The 22,836-nt window shown below is 52.9% G+C and overlaps 7 protein-coding genes across 7 annotated transcripts; 4 read left to right on the forward strand and 3 right to left on the reverse strand.

Annotated features, from left to right (window-relative positions):
* Positions 1-2,325: 2,325 nt before the first annotated feature.
* On the reverse strand, positions 2,326-3,564 carry ACET3X_000593 (40S ribosomal protein uS13). Its single transcript, XM_069447905.1, has 4 exons — positions 3,510-3,564; positions 3,338-3,362; positions 2,811-3,016; positions 2,326-2,760 (listed from the first exon to the last, which is right to left on the reverse strand). The coding sequence occupies exons 1-4, from the start codon at positions 3,511-3,513 to the stop codon at positions 2,528-2,530; spliced, it is 468 nt and encodes a 155-aa protein (XP_069310835.1). The 5' UTR covers positions 3,514-3,564; the 3' UTR covers positions 2,326-2,527.
* A 3,131-nt stretch (positions 3,565-6,695) lies between these two features.
* On the reverse strand, positions 6,696-8,059 carry ACET3X_000594 (uncharacterized protein; the record flags this gene model as incomplete). Its single annotated transcript, XM_069447906.1, has 3 exons — positions 6,696-7,231; positions 7,284-7,745; positions 7,825-8,059. 3 exons carry the CDS (start codon positions 8,057-8,059, stop codon positions 6,696-6,698), a joined length of 1,233 nt encoding a protein of 410 aa, XP_069310836.1.
* Positions 8,060-8,704: 645 nt separating this feature from the next.
* ACET3X_000595 (uncharacterized protein) lies at positions 8,705-10,067 on the forward strand (the record flags this gene model as incomplete). The annotated part of the gene is made up of 3 exons (XM_069447907.1): positions 8,705-8,769; positions 8,819-9,935; positions 9,984-10,067. 3 exons carry the CDS (start codon positions 8,705-8,707, stop codon positions 10,065-10,067), a joined length of 1,266 nt encoding a protein of 421 aa, XP_069310837.1.
* A 163-nt stretch (positions 10,068-10,230) lies between these two features.
* On the reverse strand, positions 10,231-11,718 carry ACET3X_000596 (uncharacterized protein; the record flags this gene model as incomplete). Its single annotated transcript, XM_069447908.1, has 4 exons — positions 10,231-10,435; positions 10,493-10,908; positions 10,958-11,380; positions 11,437-11,718. 4 exons carry the CDS (start codon positions 11,716-11,718, stop codon positions 10,231-10,233), a joined length of 1,326 nt encoding a protein of 441 aa, XP_069310838.1.
* Positions 11,719-12,825: 1,107 nt separating this feature from the next.
* On the forward strand, positions 12,826-14,310 carry ACET3X_000597 (uncharacterized protein; the record flags this gene model as incomplete). The annotated part of the gene is made up of 5 exons (XM_069447911.1): positions 12,826-12,844; positions 12,900-13,266; positions 13,321-13,581; positions 13,634-14,001; positions 14,054-14,310. The coding sequence occupies 5 exons, from the start codon at positions 12,826-12,828 to the stop codon at positions 14,308-14,310; spliced, it is 1,272 nt and encodes a 423-aa protein (XP_069310839.1).
* Positions 14,311-15,081: 771 nt separating this feature from the next.
* ACET3X_000598 (uncharacterized protein) lies at positions 15,082-16,859 on the forward strand (the record flags this gene model as incomplete). Its single annotated transcript, XM_069447912.1, has 3 exons — positions 15,082-15,384; positions 15,434-15,692; positions 15,742-16,859. The coding sequence occupies 3 exons, from the start codon at positions 15,082-15,084 to the stop codon at positions 16,857-16,859; spliced, it is 1,680 nt and encodes a 559-aa protein (XP_069310840.1).
* Positions 16,860-17,146: 287 nt separating this feature from the next.
* ACET3X_000599 (uncharacterized protein) lies at positions 17,147-21,356 on the forward strand (the record flags this gene model as incomplete). The annotated part of the gene is made up of 6 exons (XM_069447913.1): positions 17,147-17,318; positions 17,371-17,773; positions 17,824-18,079; positions 18,466-19,358; positions 19,407-21,120; positions 21,177-21,356. 6 exons carry the CDS (start codon positions 17,147-17,149, stop codon positions 21,354-21,356), a joined length of 3,618 nt encoding a protein of 1,205 aa, XP_069310841.1.
* Positions 21,357-22,836: the final 1,480 nt, after the last annotated feature.

The raw sequence follows: 22,836 nt of genomic DNA on the forward strand, positions 1-22,836 counted from the left end.
GACCGCTTCTGGGCCAGTTCCACCAAGCTCGCCCTGATGGACCTGCATACTGCCACCTACCACGGCGTCCGTGGCCTGGAGAACTGCGGATTCATAGCTAGTCATCACTCTAGAACGTACCCTGGTAGACGCGTACAGTGAAGCGAGCGCGTAATCAGCTGCCTGTATTCACAATGCACAACAATCCTGCCCCGTTCAAACTATATGCATAGTCGTCAGCCTCACATGAAGCACCACGACTTCTCTCTCTATTCGTTTTGGCATGTTACCACTATAAATCATCCACCAATGCAGTGCTATCTGCGACAGTCCTGATGCATTACCGCAGAGCCACTCACTGCGGGACAGCTGTTTCCGACGTGCATAGCCTTGCATCCTCCCGCATGTAAGAAACGTGGGGTGGTCAAGATTGAGCTCTGGACGATATGGGTTCGGAGTCCCGAGCTCAGATGCTTAGGGATCTTTTTGTAACTGCGGGAAGCGATAGTAATCACAAATGCGTATACGCAGTGGTCAGACAGGTTGGCTTTGTGGATGCGCAACAGAGTTTCATTCATTGGCAGTAGTTTACACATGTTTGCTGATCGTAAGTCGTGAAAAGGGGTCGTCAAGTTGTGCTTTCTCGTTGTATGCGTCAATTGTCGTCGTGTGCTTCGTGTGCAGGAGTCCTGAGTCGTTATCGTTACTATGCGGATGCCGTACCTGAACCATGCTGTGAAACAAGAAACCCGCCAAAAAAGAAAGTCGACGAAAGAACAACAACAACAACAAAAAGACAGAGAGTGAAAAGGAAAACTTGCAACACCAGCTTATCGTTGAAGTCGTGCCGTCCCAGCTCAGGCGTGCATTCAGCTCGCTGAACGCATCTTTGTAGCGACCTTGCCAGTCACTGGCTCAATCCCACCACCGGCGATTGGGCACACGCCCATTGTCGCTCAATATCCCAAGTACATCCGCACTGCTCGTCTGTACTCCCCACACCCGCTCAATCGGATCCGCAATCGCCATCCAATCCAGACCCCTGACGTCGTACATGTCCAGTACTACGCGAACTAGCCACGGCGAGTACATTGGACAACTGGTGTCTTGGTAGAGGAACGGGGAGGTGGGTTCAACGATGACAGCATCATCCTCACGGCTGGTCTGCTGTGTGAACGATAGGGGGTGAGGACGGGGACGACGACGTCGCGACGAATGCGACGATGATGGTGGTGGGTTTGTGAAAAATTCCGTCTCGCTTCCAGCCGAGCTCGGAGAACTTGCCGCTGAAGAAGCGGGACTAGAGGCACCGGAGAAAATAGATTCATCGCTCATCTTGGTGTTTAGGGGGAGTAGCATTCGGACGGAGCGCATTGCTCCCTGTGCCGCAGCTTTGATGGCATCGTAGCTTGAGAGAGTGATGAGCGAGCCAGTGGACTTTGACAGTGGAGATTCTTCCGTAGGGGTAATACTGATACGCGATGACGGCGAGTCGAACGATTGTGATCGTATGCGCACTCTTGGGGAAGGAGTACGGGGTGGTGCTGTGAGTAGTGCCATGACGGAGTACTGACTGCGGTCGAATGGAAAAAAATTCCAGACGAAAGGAGAAACCACGAAAAAGAGGCCTTCTGCCGGCCTAACGAGTGTCGGCACCGTCAGTAAGGCTTATATCCACCGTAATCACCTCAGACATGCGGCCGTTTCGCTAGCCCTGCATGTCGAATATGCAGCCATGCCACGAATCCGGCGCCATACGAGAAAGTCAATTGTCTTCCGCGTTCCCTCCTTTGAGAAAAGGCGTAAACTGCGGGGAACACGGGATCACCAACGAACAGGAGACAATGATACCGCAGATGCCGACGATCGGGAGAGGTCGATTTGCTGCAGGATGCGTGGGACAGCGCACTCCACACTTGGCGCTTGATCTATCATTCAGATAGGTCACAAAGGACCGACACACTTAGTTGGGTATGTGAAAACTCAGGAGGTTATTTTTGCCCGCGACAGCCGCCACCGATCGCAACCTTAATCCGTGATTGTTGTTGTGTATGCTTGTGGGATCCAAGGGAACCAACCTAGACGCCTTTAGCGGACCGAGCCGATGGCTCTGCTTACCAATATCAAGAACCAGTAGTCAGGAAACATAGTGCGTAGCGAGGTCCTAACAAGCGTGGTGGTTGTGTGACGTGGTGGGCGAAGTATGGCCGCGTATGCGAAGTTAGTCCTTCATCACCAATTACTAGGCCTATCTAGGCCCATCTAGGCACCATAGAGCCGTCCCCCCAAGCTGGCCAATACGACCTGTCGACTGTCGAAAGCGAGCACATGTCATGTTGGAACAAGTCGAAATTTGAATGTGTGATTTTGGTACAGGCTGTATTCGGCCAACCCTAACCGTGCCGCACCACCTCACTCCACATCGTGCATTGCCGCATGGAGTGTAAGCGTGAAAGCCAATGAAAGCCGTTTGATAAACACCGTAAGTGCACCACCCATTTCGTAAAGGCATGTTCCAGCCCCAGCTGCCCAGCGCATGCGAAAACCTTTAACCCTTCTTCTTGGAGACACCGACGGTTCGGCCGCGGCGACCGGTGGTCTTTGAGTGCTGACCGCGGACACGGAGGCCCCAGTAGTGACGGAGACCACGGTGAGCGCGGATCTTCTTCAAGCGCTCGAGATCGTCACGGAGCTTGGAGGCGACACCGTTGGCGAGGACCTGGCTGTTCTTGCCATCGACGATATCGCGCTGCCTGTTGAGGAACCAGGAAGGAATCTTGTCTGTGGAGTGTCAGTGCGGGACCTTTGCCATGGAAACTGCCATTGCGTACACTGGAGAGGGTTCTGGATGATGGTAACGAGGCGCTCAAGCTCTTCGGAGGTGAGGTCACCAGCGCGCTTGGTGAGGTCGACATCGGCCTTCTTGCAGACCAAGTTGGAGTAGCGGCGACCGACACCAGTGATCTTGGTCAAGGCGTACATGACCTTCTGCTTTCCATCGACGTTTGTGTTCAACAAACGGATGATGTACTGGAAGCTGGGAAAGTCAGCACTGCTCTAATCACACGGTTGTGCATCGTCTCTGTTCGTAGGTCTCTGTAGTCGAGAGCCATCCGCTACCGCAATTGGCCACTCCAGTCCAAACAGCATGTCGAAATCCTCCCTTCGCTTGCAATTCTCATCATTTTCCTGAAACGCTTGTTGCGTCCATGCATCGCTCTATCCTCTCTCACTATCCTCGGATTGCTGCTGGACTGGAAGGGCGAATCGCGATATTGTGCGGCTTTAATCGGACCAGGCATATCGAGGCGAAGGCAGCGGACTGAACAGGACTCTGCAGGCTATATTCTGTACGTACTTGGACTTCTCTCCGGAGACGAGCGCTGTAAGATAGTCAGCATATCTCTACTTGAGTGTCTCGACATCGATTGTTGCGTCCCCACTCCACGCGCTGCGGGCGGCGCACTCGGCGCAAATGATGCCCGGATCGCAGGAAGTGATGCAAGTCGACAGTGTCCGGGTATACTCACACATGGTGGCGGCTTGTCGTACGTCGTCGATGTGGTGTTGTCTGGCGATGAGGACAGGTCTAATTCTGTGAGTAGGAGTGTGTGCAGACTCTTGTTGATAAGATAAGCGAGCCAGCCACTCCGAAACGGGAGCTGCACGTGACGATCACCAAGCACGGAAGCCACGCATTGCAACTCCTCTCCCTTGCATTCACCAAGTCTCTGCGACTCAGCGCAATCGGTTTCAAGCCGCGAGATTTCGGCTACACCACTTTCCGATGCTGTCTTGCTTCACCGCTCTTGTCGCCCTGCCTCTGCAGATAATATGCTGTGGCTATGAGTTTGTGGCTGTGCACAAGTACCACAGGACGCCTAACAATGCATCTCTTCATGCGTTCGACCCAAACTACTGCCTGTCACACGACCGGTACGTCATTTGATTCTTTCCCAGTTCATCCCATACAGGCCCTGTTGTCACGATGCCATGATTCCAGCCACATCTCTGTCAGCCTCCACTGGTTCGTGAAGGGGCCAAACTTCTCCAGGATGGCTGCGCCACAGTTGGCCTCAACAGTTTCCCTCGTCTCCAAGTCATTTGCTAGAATTCGTGATGCCTAAAATCAGGCACAAGCTATCAGTCGGTGTGTATGCCTTGCGTTCACATGTAGGCCTGATCCTTAAAGGTTTCTACCATCCATGGTCAGAATGCATCTGGTAGCTCCGCCTCAACCTTTTCATACCAATCAGCCTTCATCCATACAGCCTGCGGGCACATCCGTTCCAGAAAATACCTCTCATCTGCCGTTTGTTTACCGTTTTCTCTGACCGGATCATTCCCATGCACCAAGCGAGGCACTGTCTGGGGCAACACAGTCGCGGAACTCGATTCATTGCTTAGCAACGGCCCGCAACCGGGAAACATCTCTCCAGGATGGACTCTCAGGCTCCCTCAGTCCATATAGGTGGATCATGCAACAGCCTCGGATATACAACGGCTCCTGTCCATACGGTCGAGCTCGCCAGACATGACACGGCATCGTCTACCGGAAGTGCAAATCGATTGTCTGAAGGTCATTGGGCACTGAATCTTAGCGGCAACTGTCCGAGCTGCCACCACCACCACAACTCTGTGCAGGTGCGTGTTCGTATATCAGGCGACTCTCCTGCCGTCGGTGACGTCCGCTGTGATAAGTGCAAGAAGTTGTGGTTAGCCTTCGGGAAAGGCAATGGCAGGCGACTATCTCTTCTTTCCACGAAGAGCTTAGATCCGGAGTCGCTCGAAGCTGAGACCGAATTCCATAGCACCCTGGTCCATATCATCAAGGCTGCCAACTCTATCGTCGCATTGCCTCCCACTCTTACGGCCATTCCAGAAGTCGCATCGCTCAGTCCATCACGGGAGACCTCCGTGCGCTCAACTGGGCGTAGTTATATCCAGCGGCGTTCAGCTGCTATAGACAGCGAGTCCAATCCAGTCTCTTCCGACTCCAACGGTGCGGTCCGATTACCAAGCTCCAGCCAGAAGCATACAAACACTGGCAAACTTGTGGTATCCAAGGGCTGGAAAGCTTTTCTTCGTCTCAAACGCAAAGTAGCAGCAAGTTTCCGCACGCCACGAGCAAGTACCGACAAGCCGTTGTTCCCGAGCGAGGGTCATACCATCCCAGACTACCACATCCCGGCTATCACGCCTTCGTCGCCCTTTGTAGCGCCCGCCATAGCACTTTCGCCAGCTCCGATGGATCCTACAGAGTCCCGCGTAGATCTTGACGAAGAATTTAGCCAAGGTTACTTCGATGTCTGCACTCCTTCCACTACCGCTGCAGGTGCGCTAGCTGCGCTCAGAGCGGTCGACACCCAGGCCATCCAGACTCTACCTCCACACAAGCGTATCGAATGGGGCCGCAGGCAAATGACAGACTTTAGAGTTCGCTACACGGGATCTGCTACCCTGGCCGCCCTTCCTGTTATGAGTGATACCGGAACTCAAGCTGACGCTTCTGAGGATTTGCTACTCCTCAATCATCGACCACTTGCCAGACGTCACTCTGCCTTGGCCTACGTTGGAAACATATTCGGTACTAACGAATACTGGGATACCTTCCGGGGAAGTACCCATACTCTAGACAGTCGGCCATTCAGCATGAGCGAAACGAATCTCTCAGACGCCGAAACTGCTGTTGAGCGAGTGATGATGGCTCCTACGCCACATCAGCTGTTGATTGAGAGCCTTCAACGCGATCGTCGTGGATCGGGATCTCCTCGCCCTCTCTCGATGCACAGTGTCATGAACGAGTGGCAGCAAACACGTCTAAACCGTGGGGATGCTCGTTTGTCGATCGATTCGGCTGCAACTGGAAATGCTGTCAGGACCATTACTACCGCAAGAGGGCGTGCAAGCAATCGTCTCTCCCGCAGTTCGCTCAACAGAACTTCCTCAGTTTACGGTACGGAACCGCAAACCCCACGCACCCAACTCCGCTAAACGAAGAGAGTGAACACGCAGAGGCACCAGGACGTGTAGGTTCGCCTTCTGTTCCGTCACCGATGCCCGAGGCCGATATAAGCTTACAGAGTTGAACGCACAGTGTGGTTGGGGATTCTTACGATTTTTAGAAGTGGATGCGTTCCAAGTGTCTGTTCCGTTGTGTCATCTCTCAAGTCAACTTTCATCTTAGTATACGACGTTATCTCGTTCAACACACTCTCTTCGACTTTACATCACTGCATTGCGCGTTTCCGGTCTTTCGCTCTCTACGGTCATGAGTCAAACAGGTTGGGACGAGATCTGTCAATTACGATCATAGTTCACGATGTGTCCATTCGCTTGGGGTTTCCTTAAGTACAGATAGATATAAGCATTCTGCGTACAAATGAACGATTCTCAATAGGACCATCTTCTAAATCGTGTCTGCTGTTACGACATCTCGATAGCAAAAATGAGGAGAAGGTTCTCTTCATATGTGAAGTCTTACTGGACGGTCACCCAGGTACTGAGGTCGACATCATTTTCATTGAGCAAAACATGCAATTGCCGCTATTGATACCAACAATCAGGTATAATGAAGTGGAGTAAAAGTGTATTATATCGCGATACTGGCCTGTTGCCAATAGTATGTATGCACTGTATACAGCGTAATTAACACTATCGCTTCTGATACTCCCATGCAAGCTCTCAAATAAGCCTGAGCCATGCATTATTGCTTCTTACCAATCATCAATCATATCATTAAACTCTTCACTCTCCACATCCATGACCTTCCTGGCAGCCTCACTTCCACTAACGGGTAGCATCTCCAGTCCATCTTCGTCGTCATCTGTCTTCTTGAAATCTTTTGGCACCTCTTCAGGGTCGAGAAGACCGACCTGGAATAGCACTGAAGCTTGGTCCCAGTAGACTCTCTCAGACCATATCTTCCCCGCCCTGAATCCTACGATGCTCACGACCACTATCTCGACTTTCTGGTTCGTGGGCTCAACGCCAGGAAGGATCCACGGCATCTGGCAGGTATGCTTGAACTGGATGTAGAGTTCGTCTACGATTTGGTCGACGCCGACTGTGCGCGAGATGAGTCGCATGTGCATGGACGGTGGAGAGGTTTTGAGAAAGTAGTCGCGGTAAAAGCGCTTCAGATCGGGGAGTCCGCTTCCACCAGTCATGGTTGGTGTGAAATTTGTGTAGGGCGTGGGCTTTTTAGTGTAGGTCTCTAGGAGTTTATCGAGCGATTTTCCACGGTACTTCTCTGCTTGGTGTCAGCTCGTGTATGGATTAGGACAAGGGGTTACTATGCGCACGCTCTTCGTTTTCCTCCAATACGCGCTCCAGATCCACCTCGGCGCTGAAACCCTTGCGAACGGTACTCAAACTCCTACTCCAGGCGAGCGCATCGGCGACGGCATCGTACTCATCCAGATCATGCTCTGCAAACCCTGGATCCACGCCTTCATATGTGAAGCAAGGATACAGGATCTTGTCTTGCAAGCCTCCGGCGCCGATACCACGTGTAACACGTTTCTGCACCGTTTTCCGCTTGCCCTGTATACCCAGGACTTCTGGGCGACGCGTCACGCCTACAGTGTTCTCGTTGCCAGATGTTCCCTCAGCAAGATGCACGAGCACGCGAAAAGAGGATGTAAAGCGATGTCGCGTATCCGGAATGGAGGTCGGGTAGTACGCGATGAGGGAGCAGAGTTTCGAGGTGGCAGTTTTTGGTTCCGAGAAGACGTCTAGACATACGGCTGCAGCGTCACCAAAGGCTGGACCGATGTAGTCAGTACGTGTTTGGGTAGGTAACGGGGCGCATGACATGTGCCAGGCTTTGTGGGGGCTGTATACCTACGATGGCATACCGTTCCCCGATGCCCATGTTGTCGCCTAGTTTATGGAGCGTCTGTACATATTGCTTTCCGCCTTTCCCGAAGGGTATGTATTCAACAATGAAGCCTTCGTCGCGCCATGCCTTCATCGTCTCGATATCGAACTCGGCATCTTCGGCGGTGATGTACAGCACGGGCGTGCTGCTCCTGAACGACAGCCAACCATTGCGGTCGGCAAGAAACTGTTGCGCCATGTCGTGGTTCAGAGTCGTGGTCGTACTGGCATGCGCGCTCACGCGATGGCAGCAGTAGCTCCACTATTGGCAAGCGTAGCTATCCCGGTTTCGAGTTGGGGCCGTCAGACGAAGGATGAGATGCTATCGACGGCGTTTCGCGATGCACAATGTCAGGTCAACTCTTCGCAGACGGGCAATGGCAGCGTGGCCATGCATATGGCGGCGCATTGTCGGTGTGGGCTCACATGAGTATTGCTGGAAGCTGGTTATTTGAGTGGCTCCAGTGGAGTCGTGCCGGCGTCCTCCATATTCTGCATGACGTAGCGCCCTGCAAGCCTCTCTCGGCTACCAGTAACCCGAAAGCGGCGTCGCCATCTGCGCAGCACCACGGCCACTGGTCTCGTTCATCGTCCTGGAAGGTTGACCTGTGTGAACACCGCAGATGGTCATGAGATCTTTAGATTCTATCAATATGCCGTCGAAAATGAACATGCGGCGCACAATGTGAAGAGTAGTTGTGGCGCAAGCAGCAGCACCTCCCGAGCCAATCACATCACCCTGGTGCCTGATTCGTGGCCAGGATGGTCAACAAACACCATCACGCCCTCCAGTTTCTTCCTCTCTCCCTCTGTCTTTTATCCTTCTGTCATACCAGGCGACGAGATGAAACGTACGGCGAGTTCAGGTCCGCATCGCTCCGACCTCACAGCAGCGAAACGGCCGCGAATGTATGATTCCATCCAGCTTGGTATATGACATCTTGCTAAAGATTTGTAGTGTTTCAAATACAGCTGCAGACCGTCGATTCTGGGGCTTGAACAGAGACGACAGCGCTCGTGTCGCTGATCTCTACGATGCGGGGAGGCTGCTCATGACGGACTACAACAAATCTCAAGAAGAAGTCTGGGCAAGGCGGAAGCTGCACGAGGATTACGCGAACCTCACTGATGACTTGGAGTGTTTGGCTCGTGGGGACTTCAATTTTGAATACGACTACGGTATTATTGCAACTGAAGAGGAGCAGCTCAGACATGCGAAACTCAAAAACATGATGGACAAGGACACCAAGCTCTGTAATCTTGTGAGAGATATGGAAGCCGTCAACTGTTCGATTGATCATATCGCTACGGCTTGCGCTGATCTGCAGCTATGTTCATCCCTTACAGCAATCATCCTTGCGAAGCTTCCTCGCGAACTTCGAGACCATGTCTACGATTATCTCTGGACGGGGGAACACGTCGAGAGCATGGACGAGGTTATCTCGTTTGTTCCTAAGCAATATTTCTTAGACGAAGCTGCCACAAATGCACCAGAGCTGCCTGTGCCGCGTTTCGCAAACGTCACCTTCGTTGGCGTAGACTTCGCATCTGAGGCTGCGACTAGGTACTTCAGGGTCTTGTCAGGTGCAGAGCTCGACTACCGTTACGTACGTGCCCATCTCGAGCGCAACCACTTTGGTCCCATGGTATTCGCGGTCAAGAAGGACATTCGGTGCCTTGTTATGAAGATCGAAGAGACCGCTATGACTATCTATCCAGGTAAAAGAATAGCTTTGGACGCTCTGACCGACAGCATGAACAGTCTGCTCATGTTGAAAGATTACCAAGATATCAGCATCAAAATCTATCTGGAAGCGGGCATGCAATCGAGCTTAGCATTTTATCAGGCGCTCGAGGCCATCAAGCCAGTGTTCATGACGCTTCGCGAAGCTAACATAGACATCAAAGTCCTGGGCTACGACTTCTTCAGCACCACCGAAGACGATGATGAAGACATCTTTTCTGAACAACTCAACCATTATCTCACGGCTGGTACACCCGAAGAGTGGCTCGACATGAAAGCTAGAGAAATCAAGAAATTACCACGGGGACTGCCTCGAAAGCGGTGCAAACGAGTAAGAACCCCAAGACTTGTATAGAGACTGAACTAAAACTGGTTGCAGACGCTGAGAATCATGCGAAAGCACCTTGAGTTCTTCATTCGGGACACTCACAGGACCACTGGGGCTGCTACAGCGAGCTTGTGATTGTGTAGTAGTTCTACCGCGATAGCAGATGGAAACTCTCATAGCCTAGGTTGGGTAGCGGGCATTAATGTGTTACCTCAAAGCGGAGATATTCGCACATCCAGGACGATCATATAACTATCATCGATCACATGGCACTGTATTAACACCATCTCGGCTGAAACTATATCTTCGCTCTGGGCGCTTCACCGTCGTGATTCCATCCTGGCATGTCCGCGAGGTCCGTAGCACGCGCCGCCCTTCGTGACTTCAGCGCATCGCCAGTACCGGGACGCCATCTCCACGCATGCGCTAGGTCATCTGACAATCTACCTTCGAGAAGCTCGACCACATGTTTACCGATGTTAGGCAGAAGCTTGAAAGTGTGGCTACACATGGTGTTAGAAACGTGTAAAAATGTATAGTACATTAGGATGAAGTCTTACCCACTGTCACCCGTGGCCAGAATAAAGTTCTTCCACTCAGGATGTTCGCACATCAACAGCGCTGCATCTGCCGTATCAGTACACCAACACAGATGTCTGTTGAATAGTTCCTTCTCGGTGAATCTGGGCAGAAACGTCGCGATGGCCTTGCGGATACTGGCCTCCGACGCGTCTGGGTAGGTATCTGTAGGGTGTTTTGCGGCAGATCTCGGGACAGAAATGAGTCTCGGAGAAGATGTGCCGAAAGGTTGATGTTGCTTGAAGCGCGTAAATCCTGGAAACTCGTCACAGACTTTGATGACACCGTGCTCGTCGGGCTCGAAGAAGAAGCCCACATCGCCGTTGTAGACTACGGGAACGTTTTTGTATTCTGTGGCTTCGCTTGGAGACAGCTGCATGTGAGCGTATACCCAGGCCTGTATATTTTAGATGTGCTTGTTTAACGACTGGATTGCAGTAATATACCTTCGACACACACTGTTCTTCAAGATCGACCAATGTAGGACTCCATGCACCAGCCGCCAACACGACCTTGTCAGCATAGTATTTTGTTCCGTCAATCGTCTCAACGCCAATACAAACGCCCTCGGCAAGAAGAGGTCGTTTGAAAGAGCCTGCTCCACCGAAGCCGAATTTGACGCCTTTGTCGCGCAGGTATCCACCGATAGCATTGATGGCTTTTGCTGCAGCAAGCCATCCGCCGTCTTGGCTAAAGACGGCTTTCCATCCCTTGATCTGTTCGCGATCGAGAAGCGGCATCTTCTTTAGAATCTCATCCTCGGAATCTAGCCATTCTGTAGTCGCCTCCAGACCAGCGTTCGCATCGAGCAGGGCCTGGTAGGCTTGCTTAAGATCTGCGAGTCCTTTCTCGCCATGTGCGCAGTCGAGCTACAAGACTCATCAACTTCAAGCGTGCGCATACTTTTTGACGTGTTGTCACTCACCCGCCCTGTTTTGTGAAAGTACTGTTTGAACAGATCGTCTTCTGTCCACATCTGCCTCGCCTCCAAGCTCAGCTGCAAATCCACCTTGTTCCGCAAGCGGATACCCATGATTTTGTTCAAGTCATTGCCGGCTGATTGCGATGATGGAATCGGGTAAGTGTCCAGAACTGTGACATTCGACGGTGTGTATCCTGAGCGTACAAGATGAAGGGCTGTTGAAGACCCAATGGTACCGCCGCCACCCACCACAATGACAGAGGTGTTTGCCTTGGTAGGTGTCATGTTGGAGTAACAGTGTCTGTCACGCTTGAGACTTCTCGCGTGCTGTAGTACCAAAGGGCGATGCCGGAAGTCGTTATCAGTACCGATCCGCGGTGTAATTCCGCCGGTTAAGTATCGATCAAGGCTGCACACGCCACCAGTGAGATGATACGATGGCGATCCATTCTCCACGCGTCAGATGCGAGCTCAGGAGGTTTTGATTGAGTAATAGAGGCCTGCCGTCCCAAGTATCGCCGGCCCTCCTCGCTTGGTGATCCCGACTGTTACAGTGTCCAAATAGGGCTAGGCTGGCGGACGTCAGTGGTGCGTAAAGCTGCGGCTATCTCCGTTCCCACCCGGCTTGCGCATCGAACAAATGCTGGTCTTCTTCCATCCTTCACATCGCGATAACGGAAATGGGTCGATACAGCTGTACTGCGATATCAACAAGCTCCAACTGTTGCGGGCCCGGCACTCAGTCCGCGGAGCATCTTGCATCTGACTCGCATGCTGTAACCCAAACGTAGCAACCCAACATCTAAGCCTTGCAAAGGCTGCATCCCATGGCTAGCGCATGCTTACCATGCCTTAACCATACTAGCATCGAGCCTCCACTTTCCCGACTGGTCGCATTTCCTAGTTCAGTCTAGTCTGCACTCTCATCCCAACTGTCCTCTCCCTCGAACGCCCGTCTATCACCAACATCATTGACTCCACATGTCGCTATCAGCTGGACCCTTCGGCGGGAACTATTCGATTTACCCCATCCTGGGGTAATGTAGGCCCGAAGTCCACAGATAAGCCGGGATGCTGGATGCGTGTGTAGACGGCAGGTGGAAGATATGTGTGATGGCAGCTTAGTATATATAAGGCTTGGGTGGTATGCTTTTGATTGCACTTCAAACCGGAGCTCAGCTCACACCGAACTCGATTCCCTTCCGGTCTTGCCAACAAGAGTCTTAAAAGATGTCCAAGTTCGACGCTGCCCCTCCTCCCACACACGAAGTAGCGGATGAAAGAATCAACATGGAAGAGTATGCCAGAACAGTGCCAAGATGGAAGAGGATCTGGCAACATAGTTTGACGCAAATGCTGTTACTAAGTGTGCAGGCCTTCTGTGGCCCTGCCATGGCTGATGCTATCGCTGGTAGGCTCCTTATCGCCGTGCTAAACTTCAGCAGTTCAAGCTAAGAAGGCTTCAGGTCTCGGTGGAGGTGGTCTCGCAACTCCTCAAACGTCGAATATCGCGACAGCCGTCAACTATACGATGCTGGCTGTCTGCTGTGCTCTCGGTGGACCCATCGTTAACAAGCTTGGAACCAAATGGGCGTTGGTCATCGGTGCTTGCTCATTTCCAATTCGAGGCTCTTCGTACTACTGCAATTCCAAGTTTGGAAACCAATGGTACCTGATTTTGGGTGGCTTCTTCACTGGCATTGGGACCGGCACTTGGTATGTGGCCGAGTCGGGCACTATCATGTCTCTTGCACCATCCGGATCTCGTGGCAAATACTTGGCACTCTGGATCGTTGCTAGGAACTTGGGGCAGCTCGTTGGCGGTGCTATTAAGTGAGTGTTCCCAACGCGGAACCCATGAAGTGATAGCTGACATTTGCCCTACAGTCTGTCGAAAAACCACGAGAAAGGTGTCGTCGGTGGCGTGACACCCGATACATATGTCGCTTTTTTGATCATCGAATGTATGGCCTTGCCCTTCGCCTTCCTCATATCCCCTCTTGAACGAGTCGTACGCTCGGACGGAACGCGTATCCTAGTGTCCGAGAAAATCGGCACGAAGATGGAATTCAAACAGATCAAGGTAACCATGACCTCGAAGCTGATCCTGCTATCTGCTTTCTGGGCCATATGGTCGTTCTTCTACAGGTTCGTCAATCTTGCCAGATGCTGACAAGAACACTTGCTAATAAGGCATTAGTGGTACATGGTCCACCTACCTTGGTACCTACTTCAGTGTCCGCGCCCGCGCGCTCTCCTCCCTCATCTCACCTTTCTTCTGTATCGTTGGCTGCTTCGGTTTGGGCTTCATACTTGATCTCAAGGGTGTCAGTCAACGACGTCGCGCGCAGATCGGTCTCTTCACGGTTGTGGTCCTCAACCTTGGCGTTTACATCTGGTCGATTGTTATGCAAGTTCGTTTCAACAGCAACAACCCCGGAAAGATCGACTGGGACGACTCGCTGTATGCGCGTTCCTTCTTGCCATACTTCTTTGTTCAGACTACAGGTCCTTTGTCGCAGTCGTACATGTACTGGCTACTCTCGTCTTTTGCAACAGACGCTCAAGGTATGCTTCATGGCTCAGTAGCCCCAACAGGTCAAGAACTAATATAACATAGCAAACGTGCGCAATGGCGCAGCTTTCCGTTGTCTTGAGGCCATCGGACAAGCCATCTCATACGGCATGAACACGCAGATCAAGACATCACCTTTAATCGGCTTCTGCGTCACTTTCGGGTTGATGGCTCTTGCTCTGGGCCCGATGCTGGTGCTGGTGAATTCGACGCCCGATCGCATCCCTGCAGATGTGATTGCAGAAGAACAATACCGCGAAGAAAAGAAGATGGGTAGTGTTGAGGTCCAGACCAAGGTCTGAGGCTTACCTCATGAACCTTTCGTTGGAGGATTGGGAACGGAGCCATTTGTGCGAACATAGTATAATCATGAGCACAGTATTCGACGTAATTTCAGACTTGGTGTTCCACGATACCGCAATCTCGTGGCTTGCAATTCCAAATTCGCCGTTACCGGCGGGGCTTGAGAGAGAAACGCGCAGACGAGCCATGAGCCACTAACTGTCTAGCCGCCTCACCGTCATCAATAGGGCATCCTGCATGAATATCAGCGCTTCTTTTCTATTCATGCCGTTCTCAAGCGCTGACATGTTCCAACGAAAGATAACTCTTTTCCAAGCCACCTTTTGCCAAATCCTTTACTAGTGAAGAGACTTGCTCCTTTAGCATTTCCACCCGGCCCCAATTCCTTCGCGGATATGCGTCCATTCGTGCTGACTCTCACTGTAGCCGCGAAAGCCGATATAAGCATACGTCTCAGGCCTGTATGTGAGAGCTTGACGTAGCCGATGAGCTCAGCACTAGCCAAATGAAGAAGTCGGAGAACTTCAAATCGGGAAAGACGTGCAAATCCGCGACAGCTGATTCGACCAAGCAAGCAATAAACTTGGGTTGTACTTGCCGGCTTGGCTGGCTGGCTGGCTGGCTACTCTGCCAGCATTTATGCGATACTGGCAAAGACTAAAGGAGGCGTAGATGGATGGAGAGTCCATAAAAGGTGCATCCGCACCAGCATCTTTGTTCAAACTTTACTTTGATACCATTGGACTTCATCTCATCTTCAAGATACCAGTATGGGTTCCATAGCAGAGAACGAACCGGAATATCCTCCAGGCCAACTCCCAGTGCACGCCATCGAGGAAAAAGCACAATGGATACCAAACAACATGTACATGAGATATGCATTGGAAGGTTGGGAACAGGACGGCTACAAAACAATTACGTGGAAGCAGTATGCCAACGCCGTCGACAAGCTGGCTTTCTGGTTTGATGAACAGTTTGGTAAGGCGTCAGGTCGCGATACAGTTGCTTACTTTGGGCCGAACGATCCCCGATATGCCATCCTGGTGCCGGCGGTAGCTAAAAATGGACGCAGGGTAAGTTTCGATTCGCAAGATAAAAGTTTCTGGCTGATAGCTCTTGTAGTTGCTGGTTCCGGACGGTCGTGTGACCAATGAAGGGCTGGCGGGCCTTATAAAGTTGACCAGTTGCAACGTTTGGCTCTATGCGGAGGACGACGCTGCAGGACCATTGGTCGGACCGGAGTCAGGCTTGAAGCTATGTGCAGTGCCGTCACTGGAGTGGATGCTCGATAACGAAGGACAAGAGCGGTACCCATACGAGAAAACATATGAAGAGGCCAAGTGGGATGAGATAGTCATCATCCATACATCCGGTACCACTGGTAAGTCAAGTAGAACGCCTTCGGATGTCACAAGCTCATTTTTCTTCAGGCAATCCTAAACCCATCTTCCATACCAACGGAATGTGGGCCGCGCTGAAAAACGTAACCCTACTTAGCCGAAGACACTGGCCCCGAGGCATTGTATACGAAAGCTGGATCGGAAAGACAGCTCTCAACCCTTGTCCGCCACAATGGATAGCCGGCCTGCATGCGATGATCATGGCGCCATTGTTCCTGGATGCTCCATGTGTGATGATGCCCAGAGGCGAAGTCGCCCTGACTCCTGCTCTGTTCAAAAAGATCACTTCGATGAACAAGATCGACGGCATCAAGTGTCCGCCCTTTACTATTACCGGCCTCTACGAGGATCCAGTAGCTAGAGATATGTTGAAATCGCTGGAGTTCCTTGTATATATGGGCGCACCCTTGGATCGAGCGATTGGGGATGACCTCTGTCAACATACGCGATTGAGCCCACTGATCGGCTCCACGGAGAATGGAGACCAGATTGGCCTACGACCAGCGGACAGGAGCCTTTGGTACACGCACGATTTCGTTCCGGAAAACGGTCATAAGATGGTGCCTCTGGACACGGAGGGCTCGGACGGTCTTCATGAGCTTATCCTCGAAAATGCTAAAGATGGTCGTACCAACCCTTTCCAGCTAGCTTTCTGGAACTCAGGGCACCGGGACTTGAAGCTTGTTGAAACCAACGAGCTGTACCGGCCTGTCAAGGACTCTGATGGTCGCACGCGATGGGTATTTTCCGCTCGCAAAGATGACTTGACCAAATTGGACTGGCTGGCGAAGTTCCATGCGCAGGGCATCGAGAGCCGGATTCTGCGACACCAGGCGGTGCAGAACGTGGTAGTGGGCGGAGAAGGTCGTCCTGCACCGTACGTCATTGTTCAAATAAAGGAGGGAGTACTAGATGAAAAGGGCGAGGCGCAGCTGCTTGATGAGCTGTACGAGAGCGTGATTGTCGGCGCCAACAAGAACGACATTGACGAAATCAAGATTCCGAGGGAAACGGTTATGACGACGAAGAAAGAGAAGCCGCTCCAGGTCAACTTCAAGCAAGTGGTGCAAAGGAAAGCTGTTGAACAAGACTACCTGGAGGAAATTGAGCTGGCGTATTCGCAGTTAGAGAGAGCCAGAAGACTATAGTTTCGTCTGAATGACACTTGACGCGAAGTCCAGCCGACTTTTCTCCGTTGTCTGTTGTGTGACGATGGTGTTTTAGTCGAGTCAGCCAAACCTAGGAAAGCGCGTCCACGGCAGCCGCAAAACGCGCTAACTGCGAACCTCGGCATGTTGAGAAAATAATGTCGGTCGTTGCGGGTGACTTACTCCGCATTTCGAGCAAGAGCGTGTATAAACACTGAGCTCCCTTGCGAAGTGAAGTTTGACGGTCCTTAATCTACAGTCAGAACATAAGCGAACTTGTAAGCACAATGTCTTCGTCGAAGCGCATCGAACAGATTGCAGGCCATCTCAACTACCCCAAGGGTATGTTGGCTGGCCAGACTGCCATCATTACAGGGTCTGGACAGGGAATTGGAGCCGAGGCCGCGAAGCTGTTCGCGAAAGAGGGCGCGAAGGTTGTAGTTGCCGATGTAGATGCGAGTGGGTTGATGCGAGTATTCTGGATGTCCAAATAGCAACTAACGGGTCGCAGAGAAGGCGGAATCTGTAGCGGCGGAGATTAACGGATTTGGTGGTAGCGCCATAGCCGTAGCAGGCGACGTGCTCGACGATGCCTACATCAAGAAGCTCATCTCCAAGGCGGCCGAGTTTGGAGGCGGCAAGATCCATATCATTGTGAACAATGCCGGCTACACATGGGATGGTGTTATCCACAAGATGACGGACAAGCAATGGCACACCATTGTCGACCTGCACGCGACCGCGCCATTCAAGATTGTGAGGGCTGCCGCACCGTACTTTAGGGTCAAGGACGGCGAGCCCAGGAACATTATCAACATCTCGAGCACAAGTGGCGTGAATGGCAATGCCGGACAGATCAACTACGCGCTGGCAAAGGCAGGTGTCACTGGTATGACCAAGACGATTGCAAAAGAGTATGTCCCTGTCGTATTCCACAGCTATGTTCCGGCTAACGTATCTTCAGATGGGGTCCTCAGTTTGGCGTGCGCGCAAACACGGTTGCTTTTGGCTACATCCAGACACGTTTGACGGCAGCGAAGGAGGCTGGCGCCTTTGTCACGACGCCCGATGGCGAGAAGGTGGCGCTGGGCATACCACAGGCACAAAAGGCGGGCGCAGTCCAGGGCCAGGAGTACATGGACATTCCGCTGAAGAGAGCGGGTACGGCGACGGAGGCAGCGAGTGCCGTGTTGGCGGTGGCGAGTCCGCTGTTTAGTTATGTAAGCGGGCAGACGATCATGGTGACGGGAGGCAGGAACATGTAGACAAAGTAGAAGAGTGGTGCGACAGTGTGCCGACTCGGCTCGCAGCCCAAACACTTGTTGTGGTGATGGAGTCGCAAGAGGCCGTGGTATGGTTTCAACTACCAAGCATCTTGCGACAGGGTCTCGGCGCGCGTGTTCCGCTCCGCCATGCCCTTGTGCATCTGCCACCAGTCGTCTGCCGCAGCATCCAGACAGACGACGCCGCCGCCCCTCGTCGGCTCTTTTGTTGCGTGTATTCCTATCACAGCCGTCACTCGTTCGATGCGTCCGTCATGTACACGCGCAACCGATAGCCCGTGTCACCAATTGCCCTCTGGAGAAGCATCCGCATATCTCGTTAGCCATCAGTCGCCCTCGCGGACCATTCGCCGCGGGCGAGCACCCCCTACCACGACCTTGAGCACCACGTGCACGACGACACCCGCTCTCCCTGCCCGCAGCTCGCCATGAGCGACGAGAAGCATGGCTATGTGCGCGAGCCATCGCCGCCGCCCATCCCCACATACGACGAGGCAACGTCGTCGCGCAATGCCCCTGCACGCCTCGGACCCAACGAGACCAGCGACGACGCCGAGCGGCAGGGCCTCCTGAGCCCAGATGTCCGCATCCAGTCGGATCCGCGCAGGCGCAACGGCTACTACCAGGCGCCCTCGGTCCAGTCGGTCGACGACGATGACGACTCGAATCTCGGGAGTCCGGTGCGGGAGAGCCAGGACGAGGACCTGCGCCAGACCATGGAGGAGATGGACATCCTCGACCCAGAGGCCGTCGAGGAAGGGCGCACGCGGCGGAACAGGTCGAGAGGGAGGTTCTCAAAGCGCTTCTACAGCATCAGACACTCACTGTCGAGCTGGAACCTGCCCCGGATACCCTGGCCGAGCTGGCGTCCCAACTTCAGCGCCGTGACGGACCACATACCCACGATACCCGAAGAGTACAGGCCAGGATGGTCCATCATTGCCCGGCTGTTCGGCCTCATTTTGATCATAATCCTCGTCTACTTCTTGGTCGTCAGCGAGGTGGTGCCCATGGGCGGTGGATTCGGCACGCCATTCAACCCCGAGTGGGTGCGGTCCACGGCCATGGACAGCGTCGAGGGCTGGAGAATTGAGAAGAACCTCGAGTACATCACAAGCTACGACCACATAGGCGGAACCGAGGGAAGTTATGTGCTGGGCCAGTGGATCGAAGGCAAATTCAAGGACGCACACATGGACACTTATACCCACGACGAGTATGCCAGACATTGAGACATGATTTGGAATCACGCTGACTTGAGCAGATACTACGTATACATGAACTACGCGACCAAGGGCGGCCGCAAAGTCGCCATTGTGGACCCGCCCGAGAAGAAATGGGAAGCCAAACTCGAAGAACCGTCCGTCTTCAACCCGGCCAAAGCGCAAACGCCCGCCTATCACGCCCTGTCCGCCAGTGGAAACGCTACTGGGCCCTTGATCTATGTCAACTACTGCGACAAGAAAGACTTCAGGCGGTTATGGGAAAGCGGGGTGGATGTACAAGGTGCAATCGTGCTCTGCCGGTACTACGGCACTCAACCAGACCTGGCCATGAAGGTCAAATATGCGCAAGACGCTGGAGTTGCCGGTGTCTTGGTATACTCGGATCCAGCAGACGACGGTTTCAAAAAGGGAAACCCCTGGCCAGATGGCAAATGGCGGCCTGGGGACAGCGTGCAACGAGGATCCGTTGCGCAGACAAACATGATCATGGGAGATGTTCTGACCCCTGGACGGCCGAGTGTGAGCAAGGTGGAGCGAATGCCGCGAGACAAGAACCCCGCGTTACCCAAGATCCCCAGTCTACCACTTTCCTGGAAGGATGCCCAGAAGCTCCTCAAGTCGCTCCAAGGCTCAGGCGAGCAGCTGCCGGATGATTGGGTCGGCGGTGTACCGGACGTTGGCGACAAATGGTTCTCTGGTCATCACGAGACTTCTCCAAAGGTGTTCCTGCAAAACCACCAGGATGAGGTCGAGCAACAGCGCATCACGAACGTCTTCGGGTCTCTGAAGGGCAGCGAAGACCCCGCTAGCAAGATTGTCGTTGGAAACCACCGCGACTCCTGGTGCTTCGGCGCAGCAGACCCGGGCTCCGGCACTGCTGTCATGCTCGAAGTCGTACGTGTACTAGGCGAGCTGCGTACCCAAGGGTGGCGACCACTCCGTACTATCGAGTTTGCTTCTTGGGATGCTGGCGAATACAACAGAATCGGCTCCACAGAGCACGTTGAAGCGAACGTCCAAGCCCTCCGCGATAGCGCTATTGCCTACCTCAATGTCGATGTGGGTGTGACAGGTGACAAGCTCTGGGCCAACGGCTCCCCCATCTTCCAACACGCGTGGACGCGCGTGCTCGACCGACTTTCCGATCCCCATGAGAACAAGACTCTGAAAGAACTTTGGGAGACGTCAGATTCCAAGATTGGCAACCTAGGGGCTGGAAGTGATTACGTTGCCTTCCAGTCTATTGTCGGTACCTCCTCGCTTGACTTTGGCTTCACCACCAAAGAAGGCCAATCGAACCCTATCGCGCGCAGCTGCTACGAGACACTTTCCTGGATGCGCAAATACATCGACCCCTCCTTCTCCTACCACGCCCTGCTCGCCCAACTGTGGGTCCTCCTCATCCTCGAGCTCGCCCAGGAGCCCATCATTCCCATGAAGATCGACGACTATGCCCGCTCTTTGCAAGAAGAGGGCCAGAAACTGCTGGACTGGACTGAGAAAGTGAGCGGTAGTGGGGAGTACGATATTGAGATTTTCCAGCCTCTGGTCGACAGCCTGAGTATGTTCAAGAAGAAGGCAGAGGCGTTTGGGCGTTGGGAGCAAACTTGGTATAACCAAGTCTATGCGACTGGTGGCTTTGAGAGCAGCGGTGTCACCATACAAAGAGTCGCACATAACGGGAGGATTGCGGGCTTTGAGACCGACTTGCTTGATCTTGCAAGGGGCAAGGATGACAAAGGGCCACATGGCGTAAGTTTTGCTCCTTCTTTTACACATGTGTTTGACTTGAACTAACACACGCATAGCTCCCCAACCGTGATCAATACAAGCACGTCATCTTCGCCCCGGACCTTAAGAATGGCCTCGAAGCTAGCGTCTTTCCTTTTGCACGCGAGGCAATCGAAAAGAAAGACTGGGGAGCTGCCGCCAAAGCCATCAAAAAGACGGCTGATATATTGAGCCGCGCGAGCGACAGGCTCGGCTGACATATGTATATATATGTCTTGTATAGCAAAGTTTGCATTTCCGTGGTGTTTGGGCGTAGAGTGAAAGAATGGCAACATTGCATCCACTGGGTTGGGGGGGTTACATCTCGTATGTAGCGCTGGGCTTCGGCTTTGCTAGGTCGGCATTGTATTCATGTCAAGTTTTTCTGGTGAATACCACCATCACCATTTGATTATTCTTCTCTTCTCGACTTCTGCATTCTTGATTTAAGCATAACTCGCGAGCCATGGAATTTAGTGCCGGGAACCATCTCAGCGATCGACGATCTATGGTAGTGGCGCTTGAACGTTCGATGGTGTATACTGTGCTCTCTGCTACTCGGCTGCGACAGACATCTTCCGTCGCAATCTCTTAATGTGTGGAGCTGAAAGTCAGTTCCAAGATTTCTTGATGCCTTTGCTACAATGTTCAAGCTTGTTTCGACAGCAGGGGAGGCATCAGTCCCAAAAGCGATAGCAGCCCGTCAAACTGGTAGCCGGGTGATTGTACGACCAAGGCCAGTGCAAATCTCCACGTTGTGACAGTCTGAAGCGAAGCCTTGTCCTAGTCGAGAACCGCCGCGGCTACGACCGAAAACGTGGAGTCAGGCAGGCGCTAAAAGCGCAAGTCAGTGACTAGCTCTCACGCACCTTCCAGCGAGACCTCGGCCGCCCCGACAAGCTCCTCTTATTATGCTGAACAGAGGCCTTTATGAATTCATTCACCGTTCAGCAGCTCAACTGCCGCTTGCCTTCCAAGGTCAAGCGCTTGCAGGCAGGCACCGGACCAGCTAACACATCCACGTAAGACGCCACCAGCAGACTTCCAGACCGAATAACCAGATATCCCCAGCCTGTGAACAATAGGCATACAACAACATCTCCTCAAGTACCGGCCTAGCATGCCGCTAGGTGACGCGCTTCACAACACACTTCTCGCTTCGAACACAGAATGAGCCGGTAAAAATGAAAGCGCTCTGAATTCGATACAACGAACAAGCGCGACACACCTCATCGCGTTAGCGCTCAGCCTTGGTACCCCTGAGCAAATCAGCCCATGAGGCTACCAGTGCCGCTTGGGATAATCCACTATTTTTACTCGTACAGCAGCGATGCCGGCCGACTAGACAGACATCATGCCCATGACGCCCAGTCTCGTGGCTTGCGTTGCTGGCTTCGGGAAAGTGGTAGTGTTGCTGAATCTGCTTCGTGGGAAAGCCACCAGCTGAATTATTGACACGATGCGGACGCTTGCCGGGCTAGAATGGCTCTACATGGGAACTTTGCCCGCTTCTTTGCTTGGAGAAGTGGATAACAGGTCATGAGACGATTTGTATAAGGAGACTGGTGCGCAGTGATGGTGTTGAAGTGTAACCACATCTCCAAAGCAGCGCTGCAAACGCACCTACACTCGTTCTATCCCCATCTGTTCAGCTCAGCCGTGTACTGCTCCAGTTCACTGTAACTTCCTTCATCCAGA

Source organism: Alternaria dauci, chromosome 1, assembly GCF_042100115.1.
Source record: "Alternaria dauci strain A2016 chromosome 1, whole genome shotgun sequence".
In the NCBI taxonomy this organism is placed as follows: domain Eukaryota; kingdom Fungi; phylum Ascomycota; class Dothideomycetes; order Pleosporales; family Pleosporaceae; genus Alternaria; species Alternaria dauci.